Source organism: Meles meles, chromosome 7 (assembly GCF_922984935.1).
Source record: "Meles meles chromosome 7, mMelMel3.1 paternal haplotype, whole genome shotgun sequence".
Lineage (NCBI taxonomy): Eukaryota > Metazoa > Chordata > Mammalia > Carnivora > Mustelidae > Meles > Meles meles.
The window spans coordinates 5,017,812-5,033,965 of NC_060072.1; the positions used below are offsets into that span (position 1 = coordinate 5,017,812).

At 53.7% G+C, this 16,154-nt stretch overlaps 1 protein-coding gene across 1 annotated transcript in view; it reads right to left on the bottom strand.

Moving 5' to 3' along the window:
* Window positions 1–798: 798 nt before the first annotated feature.
* Window positions 799–16,154, bottom strand: part of SAMM50 (SAMM50 sorting and assembly machinery component) — a 34,954-nt gene continuing 19,598 nt past the window's right edge. Inside the window, exons 11-15 of the mRNA XM_046012010.1 lie at window positions 15,773–15,843; window positions 12,603–12,670; window positions 8,170–8,316; window positions 7,329–7,470; window positions 799–955 (exon numbers count right to left, since the gene is read on the bottom strand). Of these exons, the coding sequence (XP_045867966.1) occupies window positions 910–955; window positions 7,329–7,470; window positions 8,170–8,316; window positions 12,603–12,670; window positions 15,773–15,843 (474 nt within the window). The 3' untranslated portion in view covers window positions 799–909. The remainder of the gene's footprint in view (window positions 956–7,328; window positions 7,471–8,169; window positions 8,317–12,602; window positions 12,671–15,772; window positions 15,844–16,154) is intronic.

The following is a 16,154-nucleotide window of genomic DNA, read 5'->3' on the forward strand; positions in this document are numbered from 1 at the left end:
GGTCACAGACAGACCCGAGGTTGCTGATCTTAAAATAGAGGAGCTGGGCCGGCCAGGAGCACCCAACGCACTCACGAGGGTCTGAAAACACACCAGGGAGACAAGAAGCAGAGAGACAGACCGGAAGACGATCCGCAGCTGGCTTAGAAAATATGGGACGGGACTGGGATCCACGGACACGGGCACCCTGGGAGGCCGGAATCGGGGAACGGATTCTCCCCTGGAGCCTCCAGAAGGATCATGGTGGTGCGGACACTGCTTCCCGTGAGGCTCAGTCAGGACCTCAGGCCTCCAGGCCAGGAGCTGGTTGGTTCGTGTTGTTCTAAGCTCTAGGTTTGGGGTAATTTGAGCAGTGCCAGGCAGCCGGTATACCCATCTCATTAATGCTATTACCTCTAAAGAACACATATTTTCTCTGCCTCAGTGTCCCTAACGCGCCACATGATTCTTCCACACCCCCCCATGTGCATTTAAAGGGCTCCGGCCCCCGGACCTGTGGCTGCGGCACCCACCAGCGTGCTCCCCCCTTGGCATCAGCAGAGCCCGCGCCCTCCACCAGTGCCCGGGCTTCCCCTGGGGCTTGGCCGGGGGCTTCCAGAGCGCGGGAACCAGACGCAGAGGCTCCAGAAGCCTGGGAGGGAAAGCAACCGGGGCGCCGTGCGATGGGACCTCCCAGCTGGCCTGTCCTCATGGAAGAGCACGGGCAACTTCGCACGTCCCGCCCCCTCCACGCGGTCCTCCGGAAAAGCCAGCGTGGGACACAGAGCAGCGGAAAGCAAATCATATCCACGGTGTCTCTGAGTGTTTGTCTTTAAAATTTATTGGCGTGGTTTCCCACGAGGGCTGCAAAGAACGGCGCGGACGCGGTTCCTCGGCGAGAAGGCGCGTGGCCCCGAGCATGCGCGGCAGCTACAGGAACCTGATCCCGGCTCCAAACTGGACGCCGTCACATATCCTAAAAAAGCAAAGGGCAGACAATCAACGCTCACCCCCGTCATCACAACGCCATCCCCGGCACCTCTCTTCCTGCCTCTGGCCCAGGCCGTCGTGGACTCGGCACTCTGGGCGGCGCCCCGCCTCCGGCCCTCCTCTCCTGCCGCCCCATCCGGCCCACGAGCCCTGCAGCCTCCTCCCCTGCTGCCTTAAGAACCAGCTTTCGGAGGCTAAAAACACAGTAACACGTGGGGACACAGACCCCCCTTCACGGCTCCCTCCCCACCTCCTTTCTGGTCCCCCAGTTCCGACCCAAGTGGCAAAAGGAAACGAAGGAGCCAAGGCAGAAATGTCATGAACAATGAAACCCCTGAGGGGGAAATAGCTTTGTGTGGTTTCTAAGGCTGCCAGGCAAGGAGCAAGTTGGGAGGGGCTTTCTGTGCAGACCAGAGCGCTGACAAGAGAGGGGTCCTGGCTGGAAGGAACGCAGGCGGCTGTGGAAGGCACCTGGCAAAGTAGAGCACGCAGCGGGGTCGCGGAGGCTGGGGAGGCACAGAGAGCAGGGGACAGGAGGTGGAGATGGGAGGACGGAGGAGGAGGGGGCGGGGTGGATGGAGAAAGAGCAGGCAGGGAGGACAGAAAATTGGAGCAGGAGGATGAAGGACGGAGCAGGGAGGACGGAGAAGAAGGGGGCAGGGAGGACAGAGAAGGTGGGGGCAGGGAGGACGGAGAAGAAGGGGGCAGGGAGGACAGGGAGGTCGGGAGGAGGCAGAGCAGGGAGGGTGCAGGCGGAGGAAGACGGAGCAGGAGAAATGAGGAGGAAGGAAAGGGCGCCGGGAGGGTGGCAGAACTCGGGCCAGTCCAGGCCCTAGGAGGGTCCCGGGGCCACAGACCACAGCAGCATCCGCAGCCCAGCAGGGTGCCCCTGCCACTTCTCAGAACCTGCTCCTGACCTGGGAAAAGGAAGGGTGCAGAGGAGTCACGCTGCTCACGACCCTGGTGACAAGCTGATGCCCTACGGGTTTTGTTCTGTGGGTTTCCCCCACGTGCTGCTGACGAGCCACTGAGCCCGCTCCGACAGCAAGCAGGAGGAGGGGCGAGGCTCCTGTGCCCGGGCACCAGGGCACCTGAAGGCTCCTGTCCCATGAAGGCCTAGGCCACAGCCCAGCCACCCCTAGAAGAGGCGTCCCGGGGCCGCAGCTGACACCCGTCCTGCTGACTCCACAGCAACGCAGGTGCGCGGCAGGCCGAGAAGCACGGCGTGGGTGGAGGGCAGACTCCTGCCTGGCCGCGCCCCTCTGCCCGCCTGGAGGCTGTGGCCAGGGCCTGCACGGTAGCTGGACATGCGACAGGGGGGCCTGGCCTGGGGCCATTAGCGCCAGGAGGCCTAAGCTTCATGGAAACTGCTATTCTGGATCCCAACAGCAGCCGACCGTGCACCAGCAGAACAGCGTTTGTGCAAGCTGGGGACAATTTCCAGAAAAACTGGACAGCCAGACTGGCTCCTTCAGGGGCGCCTGGCTGGCTCAGTCAGTGGAGCACGCGATCTTGATCTCAGGGTTGTGAGTTCATGCCCCACACTGGGGTAGAGATTACTTAAAAATTAAGAAAAAAAAAAAAAAAAGAATTGTTCCTACGTTGAAAGGAAAGTTGATACCTTTGTTGGCATAACCCCTGTGCCCTTGCCTAGTCTCAGGTTTACAGAGTATGAAAACCTGCAAGAAGTTTTTCTTTTTCACCCTGTGAGTGAGTGAATAAAACCCCTGATCTATGAAGAGATTCGAGGCGGACCATTGTCCCCATCGCCAGGACCCCCTGCAGGACTGGGGCGCTCCCCGGCCAACGGCATGAGGAGTGCCCCAGCCAGGACGGCGGCAGGTCCTTGGTGACCGGCAGCAAAGCACACCAATGTCCTCCGACAGGCAAAGACCTATAGCCAGAGCCAGGGCTGCGATTGTACAGGTTCTGCTCGAATCTAAATGATTTCTCTGTTTTACACCATCGGGTCCGTAACAGTGGTCCACACCTGCATCCCTGCCCGTGCCGCGCCCGCACCCACCGAGAACACGACACAGTGTCACAGTTACGAGAGGCTGGTGCCACTGAGGCAGCGTCGCCGAAACATGTGTCCTCCTCAGAGTCAGGTCATCTGGGTCTCCCCGGGGTTCCCTCCCTCCAGCAGGGTCCCCAACAGGCCTGGCCACGTGCACTTAGAGTCCCCTGCCAGCAGCCCCTGCCTCTGGCTCCACACTGTAACGGCCACCATGGGGGTCTCTGTGAGGGTCCCACCGGCACTCTTGCTGCTGAGCCTTCAGACCCTGAGCACAGCCCCTCGGCAGTCACGCGGGGACACCAGGTGCCGGCCAGGGACCACGGTAGTGGACAAGGCAGACGAGGGCCAAAACTCACAGGCCTTGGGCGTGTGCCCGAAGTGAAAAGGCCAGAGAGGATGGAAGAGGGCAGCGGCCGGCCGAAGTGGCTCCCTCCCCTTCTGCTCCTACAGAATGACAGTCACTGGCATTCCGGGCTTAGGCGCCTGGGCTGGGCTGCTCTGTGGCCTGGAGCGCCTGCCTCTGCAAGTCCCCAGCCCAGAAACCACCTCCCCCGGGAAGCCCTCAGACACCCTCCCTAGGCGAAATGAATGTCTTTTTCATCTCCCCCTTTCTAGAGGTAAGTGGCTCTCAGAACCCGCCTTGCTCACCCCTACGCCTCCAGGGCCGCCGTCCGTGAGCCTGGACGAGAGAACACGGTCAGGTCTCAGACACCGGTGCCTGCCGACAACCCGCGCCCCCAGCACGAAATGCAGCCTGCATCCCAGAGCTCTCTCTGCTTGTGGAAAGGTCTGAAATCCTAATCGGAGCGCGTCTGCGTTAAGAGTGGGAGGAATCCACAGGCACATCTCACACACATAACCCTGTCCTGCCACTGCCTGATTTCCGAAACGAAGATCAAATTCTCACAATGTCTCCCGAACTTCACACAATTCCGAGTCTGATGGTGACGCTTCAAACACAGCCACGCACGGAGTCAAAGCCAGTCCCACATTCAAGGGTAACCAGGCGGACCCCGCGTGGGGGACGCTGGACACAAAACGCTTCTGCGGGGAGCAGCACGGTCCGGGTCCCAGAGCAGAGCCCGGCTGGAGGGGCAGAGGGGCTTCCCTGTGTTCTGGCCTTTAAATACCGCGTGCATGGCATGCTTCCTCCTTCCAGAGCAAGCCACATCTGAAATTCGTCTCTGAAACAGATTCTTCCCGTTTAGAGAGAGCAGAGCTGACAGGTGAACGGAAGCAAGTGTTCTCCGCAAGGACTCCGAATCGCGGGAAAGATGCGGGGCTCCGGAGCCGGGCAGGGATCCTCGGAGCACAGCGACATCCAGTGGCCTGGAACAACGCTGCAGCCATGGGGACGGCAGCCGCGGGCTGAGCTGAAGGACAGGAGGCCCACAGCCCCAGGGACGGGCCCCAAGTCACATGGGCGGGGGGACACACAGGGACAGGGCAGGGCTGGGCCTGCTGCTCGCTGAAGCCGGCCGAGAGGGTAGCAGTCAGCTCTCCGTGGTTGACGATCACTCCGTGACAGTCACGGCTATAAAGCCACAGGTGCTGTAGTTTCCTTCGTAATAAAGAATACCTAGACTGCATTTACTTACTAACTTGCACTAATTCTGATCCAGTTAACCCAAACGGATCGATCGTCGTGGAAACGGCCTGTACGATCTCCGAGACGGGAAAGTGCGTACGGAATTCAAGTCTGAGGAAGAAGATCTTCCAGAAGACGATCAAGGAGATGACTTTTCTCTTTCCGCAGTTAACGCCCGAGGCGCCGAGAAAGCGGCGCGGGCTGCGAGGAGCACCGCACCCCCACGTCCGGGCTCTCAGAAGAGGTGCAGGTGCCGGTGCTCGGTGCTCGCGTGGTTTTGGTGCGGAGGCAAACGCACGAGGTCCGGCCTCAGCCAGGCCTGGTCCTGCTGCCGAGCTGACCGCGGACCCCGCCGAGGCTGCCGTCCTCGTCTGCGAGAGGGGGACACCCTCCCCTGCACAGAGCGGCTGGGAGGCTTCCAGAATGGCGTCAAGGGCTTAGCTAGGGGCCTCACACGGGGCACGCGTTCAGTCAATGCGAATGATCGCTGTCCCTCCGCAGAACGCTGTAACTGCTCTCAGAAGGGACACGGGTCGGTCTCCTTCCGAGGGGGGCTGGTCCACAGCATCAGCCTTCCTGAGGAGCGCGTCAGGAATGCGGTGTCTGCAGGTCACCCCGCACCCGGGCGGGTCTGCCTTTTCCAGAACCCCCTGCAGAGCCAGGGGCATGTTATGATTTGAGAAGCGCCTGCTCCAGGGGCTTCGGCACCCACATCTGACTTCACCCTGGGGACACCCGCCCCTCTGGTGCTCCCACTTAGCACCCGGGGGCGGGGGTGAGCCAGGGAGACCCACACTCTCTCCAGCCGTGGGAACACGGCTTCGCAGAGCGCAGCCTGCCACCCTCGGCTCACTTACCCGGGAGCGGTTACACGGGTAAACGTGTGCAGAAGCTGCTACAAAGTTACCTAAAGCGCCAACCTCGCTCTAGGAGAAAAATGCCGTTTTCACATTTCATTATCTCTGAAATCGGGAAACGACATCCCATCTGTGGCGCATCTCAAACACAGCCAGGGGCAGCCAATCAGAAGCCGAGGGACAATGTTTCCGAAGGGAACGCGCTTGGCTTCCTAAGTGAAAAGGGCCCCAGTGAGTCCGCCAGGAGCCACAACACGAGCAGGCACCGACATTTACCGACAAAACGCTGCGCACGGTTCTAAGGGCTTCCCGCGCATGGGTTCATTCAGGTGTGGTCACGAGTGCCCATTCTCTGGGCAAGAAAACTGAGACCCAGAGGGGTTGGGTCACTCGCCCTGGGTCACACAGCCGCAGAGCGGCTGAGCTGAGACCCCGTGTGGACAGCTGGGTTCCCGCACAGTCTGTGCACCCAGACCCTCTCCAGCTCCGGCTCTGTGCGGATAACAGGCACGGGGTGAAGGGGAGTCAACGGCGATCAGAGTAGTGGCTAGGGTCGGCGGCGCGGATGTCACTGGGAGACAGGGCAGCCCAGCGGCCAGAATCAGCCTCCCGGGTACAGACTGAGGCGCACGTGCCAGGGACTGCATCCCTGTAAGCGATCTGGACGACAGATTCCCGAGCCGCACCTAAGAGCTGGAGCTTCCTTAAAAGCCCGCCGCAGCAGCCGCCCCGTACCAGGCACCACCACCCACCACACCCAGGCAGGAGACGGCGGGAGGAAAAGCAGCACCGTTCTTCCTTCAGTGAGAACAAACTCCAGCGTCACGCTTGAGACTGGGGCTGTGACTCAGCCAGCACCACCGCCTGGTGGCCACGTAAGTGCAGACAGAACGCCAAAAGGAAAAAAATACAGCCTAGAGCCCTGAACGCATTAGCGTGAAAATAACGAGGGAGAATACAGACGCTGCGAACGGGCAGAATGCTGACGTCCCCCCAGAACTCGCATGTGAAAGCCCCGACCCTGAGACAGTATTCGGAGGGGAGGCCTCTAGGGGTTCATCAGATTCAGATGTTATGAAGGCGGGGTCCCCACGGTGGGGTCCCCGTCCTTGTCAGAAGAGACATCAGAGAGCTGGCTCGCTCTCTCTTCGCCACGTGCGGACACGGAAAGAAGCTGGGAAGAGAGCCCTCACCAGGAACCGAACTGGCCAGGATCCTGGTCCGGGACTCGGAGCCTCCAGAACCGCGAGACACACACGTCTGCAGGTCGGGCCCCCAGTGTGCGGTGTTCTGTTAGGGCGGCCCCACCTGATACGGACCGAGACACTATTTCCGCATTTCTCAAAATGCATACGACGGATGCCAGCTAAACCAAGGAGTGGAATTTCTGTAACTGCAAATGACCTCAGGCCATATTTCGCAAATCCTGCTCAGTAAGAGGACTGGGGAAGAAAGGCCAGGCCGGCAGGTTCCTCTGCTCCCAAGAGAAGGCTCTGGGGAATGAGTCCTCTGTGGCCAGGAGCAAAGCCTTGTCCCCTCCAATTCTGAGTTCCTGGCCTGTAAAGTCACCCACCAGAAATACCTCATTCCATTTTTAACAAGCAGGATCCATAATGCCTCCTCGATTCCTCTGGCCGGACCTGCGGAGGGGCCCCCATGACTTGGCGACAATGAGTACAACGAGAATGAGGTGGGGGAACATGTTACATTCTTCCTCCAAACTGGATGGAGAAAAAACCCAACGGAGAAAATTCTGCTTTTATGATTTTGCAGACTATTCAATTTCTCCTCCAACCTGGATTCTTAAAGCCACCGATAAAACGATTAACCACGTCTGCAAGAAAACGAAATCGCTAGACGGTGCAATGCACCCGGGAGAAAAACCCCTAGCACCTACCTATCCCCCTTCTGCACGCCCATGGGGACACAGTAATTCAGCTCCAGCCGGGCGATGTTGCCGAGCCTGAGGACAATCCCGGCACCGTAAGACCAGCGGATACACTCGGCCAGCTTCCGGATGTGAGCCTTGGGGCCCTCCCCTGGAGAGAGAGAAGAGGATGTGACCAAGAGTGTGGAGCCCCTCACAGAGCTGTCCTCACACAAGCCCTGGCTCTCCGCCTTACTGTGTGGCCTTCAGGGGCATTTAAAGCCGGGCCTGGACGTTCAAGGAGAATGCATGAAGGGGGATCAGGACTGGAATCAAGGGAGGGCTGGGGAGCTGACTTCCCACTCAGTACGCCAGAAGCCATCTCTGGGCCTGGCCCATTCTGTCCCCTTTGCCTAGAATGGCATTGTTCCCACACCCGGCCACCCGGGAAGCCCAGCTCCACGCTGCAGGCTGGGGGCCTCGTCTTCTGCACAGCGCTCCAGATACCTCTTCAAGTCCCCCTGGCTGGAGGCATTGGCCGTGACTCTCCTCTGGCCCCGAGCCCCTTGAGGGAGAGGCAAACCTAAGTCAGCTTGGGGGTCATAACGCCCCACGGAGAGCAGGCGGCGCAGACAGACACATCTGTCGTGTGAGCGGGTAAGCGGATTTTGCTAGACCACCTCTGATAACGCTTTCTCATGTGTGTTTCATTCAATGACTTTGCTCCCCTTATCAGGCGCTGTAGGAGAAAGGGAGGCCCGTTCTCTGATCCTAACGACGCCGTCATCTAACCAGCGGGCAGCTGCTCGGGCGCCGCACTAGGAACACGAGGCCAAGAGCGCCGGACGGTGTCGGGCAACCGGGGTCTTACCGTAGTTGAGGTTGCACAGGTTGCCGGCGTTGAGGAAGAAGTGTGTTCTGAACAGCTCCCCGAAGCCGCCCTGGCCCGGCCGGAAGGGCAGGGGTGTGTACACGTGCAGGCCGCCGGCCCAGTACGCCTCTCCGCCCAGGTAGTCGCCTAGTCGGGAACAGGTGCAGAACAAGACAGAGGCTTGTGGATTTGGAACCACACGCGAGTCCCCCACGCTCCACTGGTGAGACGTGGGCCGCGAGCGGATCACACCGTGCCCGGGCTCCGTGAGGGGGGCCCGTCTAGCTCCTGGGGTCAGCCTCACTTTGAAGTCTTTCTTTTTCACCTGGCTTGTTTATATAAACTTTCACTGGAAAGAAAAATGCTAGTGTAGCTTATAAAAGAAGGCCGTTAGAAATTTATCAGGACTGTAAAATGGCTGGGATAAAACAAGTGAGCTCATGGACGTCCCCCTGTCCACGACTGCAGATGACCAGATCACGGCCGCCTGGCCGATCAGGTGGCGTCCTCGGCAACCACTTCAGGGCCACGGGACAGGAGGCAGCATGCAGAACGGGCCTCTGCAGTTTCTGGAAAGGGCTGTACACGCTACTCATCAAAAGGCACAGAATGTCTACTGCCCGCCGGGTAAAGAAGCAGCGTCCGCCCTCAACGTGTCCAGGGAAAAGGCTCGTTTTTGAAAGTTCATGACCACTTAGGGTGGATCTGTTTTTGCAAAAGGTTACTTTTTGCCAAAATTCAATGTGACCATCGGCTGAGAGTATATAAATGCATTATTTCTTTAAAAAATGCTCCTATCCGGTCCATTTTAACTATGAATAGAGATGACGCTGAAGCAACAAGAAAACAAAATAGCCCTGAATGTTCGTACTTTGTTGCAAAATACTATTTACAAAGCGTCTTCATTTTCGCTAATACAAAATGATGGATCATAACGAAGAAAACTGAGTTTTCTCCAAGATTGACCTCACGGAATAACCTGCTTGTTCACCTCAAGATCAGCCGTCTCCTCAGTCCCTGTTTTAGTACCAAAGTTCTAGAGGGAATAAAAGTGGACAAGTAACAGATCAACTGTGTTTGCTTTTCATTTCCCAGGAACCACTGACCTCTTAAATAATCTTATTAAATACAATCATTATTTTACTCTGGTCATGAAAGCAATACACTCATTGTAGAAAATCTGGTAAGTGAAGGGAAGTAGAAAAAAGGGAAAGTATCCCTTAATTTCTCCTATTCGGAGATCGTCAGCTAACATGCTGGTGCCTCTCATCCAGTGAAGTGTGATGATAACTGAGAACAAAAAAGTGTGAGTCATCGCACATGTACATACGTGAATACACACTCTAGTCCTGCTTTAAAGAAGCTGGTTTAATAGTGTCATACGTCATACACACCATCATCTAATATCGTCTATTGTTTGGGAATGTGATTTGAATTTTTTTTCTTAAAGATTTTATTCATTTATTTGTCAGAGAGAGACCAAGCACAAGCAGGAGAGCAGCAGGCAGAGGGGGAAGCAGGTTCCCACCGAGCAGGGAGCCCGATGGGTCCATTCCAGGGCCGTGGGATCACGACCCGAGCTGAAGGCAGACGCCAGAACCGACTGAGCCACCCAGGTGCCCCTGGAAGTGTGACTGAGATGCCTGAATCATCCCACGGGTACCACACTTCTAATCCTGTCTACTGTCACACTGGTGTCTAATTTCTTGTGAGCGTCCGTCAGTCTGTCATGAGTCTCCTTGCACACGCACATTTAAAGCCTTGTCCTGCAGTATAGTCCACGTACGGGAGAGCGGAAAGCGCGCGTCCTAAGTCCACTGCTCGGTACAGTCCCTACAGGGACCGCACACCTGCACCGCGAGCACCCAGACTGAGACTCGGGCCCACGCAGCCCCGAGACTCTGCTCTCCTTGCTAACCCCTCCCCGCCGGCCAGCAGCGCGGATCATTCTCGCCCGTCTCGAAGCTTCATGTGGGCCCAGTCGTACCTGATGCCTCCTCTGGGGCTGGCCTTGCTGTTGCTGGTCCTGCACGTTTCGGACACTCGTTCGGGGCGTGTTCAGCCCGCGGCTCTAACCTCGCTCACCTGCCTCACTACAGAACAGTCCACGGTGTGAAGATGCCGCTATGTATTTGCCCATTCTAGGTTGATGGGCCTTTGGGTTTCTAGTGTTCAGCTTGGAGCTATTATTATTGAGCTCATGTACTTCAGGATCCTGATACACCCTGTCAAACTGCTTTCGCTAAAGGGGATATAATTTACGCTCCTGCCCAGAGTGTCTTACCGATGGCCTAGCACGGTACTAAGTAGAACATTGTCGCGTTTTAATTTTCAGGCACATGGCAGACTCCTACACTGCCACATAGTCACTATATACTACTTCCTTACAAGGGAAAAAGAACAAAACTATCCCTAAGACGTGACTTCACTTAAAAAATAAATGACATGCTAAAAAAGCAGTCTAAAAACAAGTGACAAGAAATGTGTGTTACGTACAACAATTTATGCACTGGGAAGTCATCATAAAATGGAGCCAACAGAGATGTTCAAAAAATAGTTCGGAAAATCAGGGTAGGACACTTTATAATGGAATGGCGTGCAAACACTTAAATGATGTTCTGAAGATTTGAAGAACATGTGGAAATGCCTCAGATAGAACGCGAACTGTCAGAGAGGGATCCAGGAAACAGGAATGACTGAAACAGGCTTTCCAGAGAACAACATAAAGCTTCAAAACTTTGCAAACCCTTTGATCTAGGGATTCCGCATCTAGAAGTTACGTTATAAAGTAAAACTTAGAGATGAGCACAAAGACTCACCGGGTTGTTCAGATACGCTGTTTTATAATCATAAGGAAAGAGAAAGCCTAAATGTCAGACACTTGAGATTTGGTTTAAAAAGATGCCACTTTGGCAACAAGATGAAACATGCAGCCATGAAAAATGACAGAATTTTTCTCTCTCCGATTCGCTGCTGGCGGGAATGCACAACGTTATGGCCATTTTGGAAGATGGCCTGGCAATCTCCTATAACGATCATACAACTTTATCATGCGATTCAGCAACCGCCTAACTTCCGGTTCCCCAAATGAGCTGAAACTTTATGTCCAAACGAAAACCCGCACGTGAATGTTTGTATCAGCCTTACTCATGACTGCCAAAAACTGGATGTCCACAACCGAGACGGTCTTCCCTGGGAGGTGAATGGATAAGCAGAGAGCAGTACAGTCACACGACGGAGTGTCGTTCAGCGATCTAGAAACAGGAGCCCTCCTGCTGACTCCTGCTGACATGTGAGGACGAATCTTACATGCCTGCTGCTCAGGGAGGCCAGCTGAAAGGGGCACATACTGTAGGGTTCCAGCTATGTGATACTCTGGAAAAGGCAGGACCAAGGGCAGAAGGAGCAGCTTGGGGTTGTCAGACAGAGGGCGGGGTGGGAAGGGAGGAGTCCGAGGAGCACATGGGCAGGGCAGCCAGAGAATCAGTAAGGTGCTGACATGGGGGGTCTGGGCCACACGGAACCGCAGAGCACAGAGGGCCCGAGCAGATAACCGTGGGTGCACTTAGTAGTCACACGCCGATACCGGCTCACAGCGACAACGAGTGGGCCTGCCTAACGCAAGACGCCAATCACAGAGGACACTCGGGCAGCGTCCACGGAAACTCGGGTGCTCTCGGCCCAGCTTTTCTGTACACCTACAGCTGCTCTCACCAGCCATCTGTTAGTCCAGCCAAGTTACAGGAGCTCACGAAGATGAAATAAACGGTCATTAAAGATGATGGAGCGCTCACTCCGTAAAAATCTCTGTCATGTGCGTTACTGAGGGCGGTGGGAGAAGCAGGTCAGGACACAGCCGGGAAAGTACCAAACTCAGCGCAGAGACGAGCCTGCTTAAACAGAGACGAGCCTCACTGCTGTCGCTGGGCAGTGAGGTCGCAGGCCGGAGCCGGGCACTCTTCGCTTGGATCTAATTTTTTCATTTTTCTACAGTTCCCTGGACAGGTATCTGTCCACGCCTGCTGCGTGGTAAGTGCGGCCTTAGGGGCCGATTCCGTGCGGTGAAACACGACGTCTGTCACTGTGGTAACTGAAACACGCATAGCTACCCTGGGCCAGGACACTGGGAACCGAGCAAGCCCACTTACACACGAGCTTTCCATCAGCCCGGTTCTGCAAACGTGTTTTCTCCTTCTGGTTTTTCTGACCACACTTTCTTTTTCCCAGCTCCCCCCCGGCCCCATCATGAGAACACACAGTATGACCCGCACAACCTACAAAATCCGTGTTTACTGTTTATGTTACTGGTGAGGCTTCTGGAAGGTGCCCCTGACCTCCTCCCCACTCCGCTGTCCAAGCTTCTAGGGTCCACGCTTTCACAAATGAGATGTGACCCTCATCTTGGCGTGACGGGCTTGCGGGGAAAGACTCACCTTCGCTCTGTGGCCCCACACTGTGCATGCTAAACCCGCGCACACTGGTCGGTCCTCCGAGGTAAAACCTACAATGGAATGGCAGAGGTCAGAAGAAAGCCACCAGGTGGAAACTACAAAACACGGTGAAAGCGCAGAAAACACACAAGTGAGGTTCATGTTTGGTACTGGGTTGTCGCCAACATTGTCCCATGGCAGAACTTTTAAGGACTGGGAGGAGGAACTGGAGTACAGAGACTTTCATAAAAATCTAAACCAAAATCTAAACACTTCAAGCTTCTGGGGATGTAAGTGACAGAAAAGACACAACTAAAGACCCTTCTTTAGAAAAGAGGGACATGCGGACTGTTTACTACAAAGAAATTATCCGCCATCCGTGAGAATTATGTAACAGCTCTGTTATAAAATGGCCTCCAATGTGTTCACACGCAATGTCAAGTTAAAAAAAGACAAGATAAAAATTATTTAATAGTATGATCCTGATTTTACAAAAAGAGGAAAATAATACTAGAAGAAAACAGACCAAAATAAATTTTTTTTTTTTTTAAGATTTTTATTTATTTGTTTGACAAAGAGAGATCACAAGTAGGCAGAGAGGCAAGCAGAGAGAGTGAGAGGAAGCAGGCTCCCTGCCGAGCAGAGAGCCCGATGTGGGACTCGATCCCAGGACCCTGAGATCATGACCTGAGCCGAAGGCAGTGGCCTAAACCACTGAGCCACCCAGACGCCCCCCAAAATAAAATTATTGTTACTCTAAATGTTTTTTTTTTATTTTCTACAGTGAGCATATAATTAGAAAAAATTATTACAATTAAAAAAATGAATTCCTCGTATATTCCTAATGGACTGGGTTATCACACTCTCTAGAAGGGTATGTGAACAAAATTAAAGGCATAAATTAACACTTACTTAGAAAGCCCATCCGCTTTCTGTGAAACCTAACACCTTGCTGGAAGTCGACCCTAGGCCATGCTGAGTACTGAATAACTAAATCAAATGAGGGAAGAAGAGTGTCCTCTTTCCAGTGGGGTTGCCCCCAGCGGTGTCCCCTGACCGATGCCACGGCTGGCTGCAGGGAGCAGTCCACACTCCCGCAACAGTGCAGGGGGGTAACGGGGCGCTGTTTCTCCCAATTTCCTACCACCAGATGTATTCATCTGAACTTGAATTTAAAAGTCTATAAATGTGTTTTTAACATTTGGGATTTCTAAGTAGTCCCTTTCTGAATGCCCCATTAACATTATGGAAACAAACAGCAAGCTCCATTTCCTTTTTTTAAGAAATGATAAATCACACAATATTCTCTGGAAATGATTAAAATGATCCAGGAAGCACAAAAAGAAGTCCTTGCCTCCTTCCCTCATCTGCCCACTGCCTGCCCATCTCCAGAGCGGACTGCTGTCACTGGGTTGGTGGCTGAACTTCTAGACCCCTCGGTGCCATCCACGCAAACAGACACGCGCAGGGGAGCTTCTGCCAGGTTCAAAAGCAATCTGCTCAACGTGAGCACGTGACAGTTTTGACTCGTAGACGTCTACCTCATTCTCGCTCATCATTACAGTCTCTCTGAATGCCTGTCCTTGAACTTAATAATCCCTGTGTTGGCAGTTTTCAAATTCCTGCTCTTCTCAACGATGCTACGACGGACATCCTTGTACATGAACCTCTGCATGTTTATAAATGTATTTCTGCAAATTAAATTCTTAGAGCTTCACCTAGAGCTTACAAACAAAACGTTCTTACACTTCCAAACCGTCTCCCATGAGTCTCCCATGAACGAGGCTGAACTAGTTTAAACTAAAACATTTTAACTAATGCAAGGTTAAAAGAAAAAATGTTTCTTGCCCTCAAGAACAATTATTAGTATTTCAAAGCCAACAAACACGATTTCATCCTCTGCTGATAAGAGTATAAATCGCTATAGGTTTTCTAAAAAGTAGTCTCCTGCAACATCTTGAGAAGCTTTGAAAAAACGTTCATATTGGGACAGCACTTTCACATTTAGGAATCTCTCCTCAGAAAATAAAGTGAGGGGCGCCTGGCTGCTCAGTGGGTTAAGCCTCTGCCTTCGGCTTAGGTCATGATCTCAGGGTCCTGGGATCGAGTCCCACATTGGGCTGTCTGCTTAGCGGGAAGCCTGCTTCCCACCTCCCTGTCAAATAAATAAATAAAAATCTTAAAAAGAAAAAAGAAAGTGAGCAAAACGTGACAGAGTCGAGCTTACAGGGTTACTTATATGCGAGTAACGAAAAATTAAAATGCGGCTTTTGAACAATTTCTCACGACTTGCTGAATGGGTTTACTCTTTATTTCTTCACAACTTTTTAAAAGGCAGGGAGAACAAAGGGGCACCTGGCTGGCTCAGCGGGTAGAGGATGTGACTCTTGATCTCAGGGTTGTGGGTTCGAGCCCCACACCAGGAGCAGAGATCACTTTAAAAATAAAATCTTTTAAACAAAATTTTAAAAATTAAAAAAAAATCAAAAGCAGAGAGAACACAAAAGTGTATGCAGATTGCAGTATACCAACAACTTGATACAGGCGTGTGTGTGTAAATTTACACATACGCACGTGCACAAAGCCACAAAAAACAGACTCAAAGGAAATCGTCCCAAATCTCACCTCTGCTTCTCACTGAGCAGGATTTTTTTTTTACTTCCTTAAATGTTTCTCTGTATTTCTTTTTTTTTTTTTTAAGATTTTATTTATTTATTTGACAGACAGAGATCACAAGTAGGCAGAGAGGCCGGCAGAGAGACAGAGGAGGAAGCAGGCTCCCTGCTGAGCAGAGAGCCCGATGCGGGACTCGATCCCAGGACCCTGGGATCACGACCTGAGCCGAAGGCAGACGCTTTAACCCACTGAGGCCCCCGGTGCCCTGTTTGTCTATATTCCTCCTATGCCTGTGAACTGTATTCCTTCATGCTCAGAAGAGAATGTAAGATTTTCCACATCATGAAGTTAATTCCCTGTCCCTCAAAAAAGCAAAACACATAACTATGAAGTATATTGGATATTTTGAAGTTATCTGCAACAAAAAAACTGAAATAAAATTTGAAATATCTGCTCTCCTAAACAGTGAAGCTTCTCTAAAATAAGTTATAAGGAAACAACCCAAAAGAGCCAAAGGCGAGCATTGGCAAGTCACCCACTCACTCGCCCCTCCTCACCTGTCCGCAATACTGGACGGTTTCTCACCGATGGGCACTAACATCCCGCCCCAGAGAGACGCTGAGAAAACCTGCGGAGACACAAGCCGACAGCCGTGTTCTTGGGCGCTCCTGCCCCGCGACTGGCCGGCGCACTGAGGTCTGGCTGCGGGCCCTCTGGTGCGGAGCCCTAGGTCAGAGCGCAGGGGCTACAGGCTGGGAACGGGGGACTGTGTGGCTGAGGAGCCGTGGTTGACGGTGTTTTGTGGATATTTTTAAAACCAGAGACTTCAAATTTCCCATGAAAACACAGCAAACACGAGCACACACCCAGCCCCACGCCTGGGCAAGGCAGGGCTTCCGCGGCTTCCATTCCAACGCGGGGCAGCCCCCCGCCTCCACA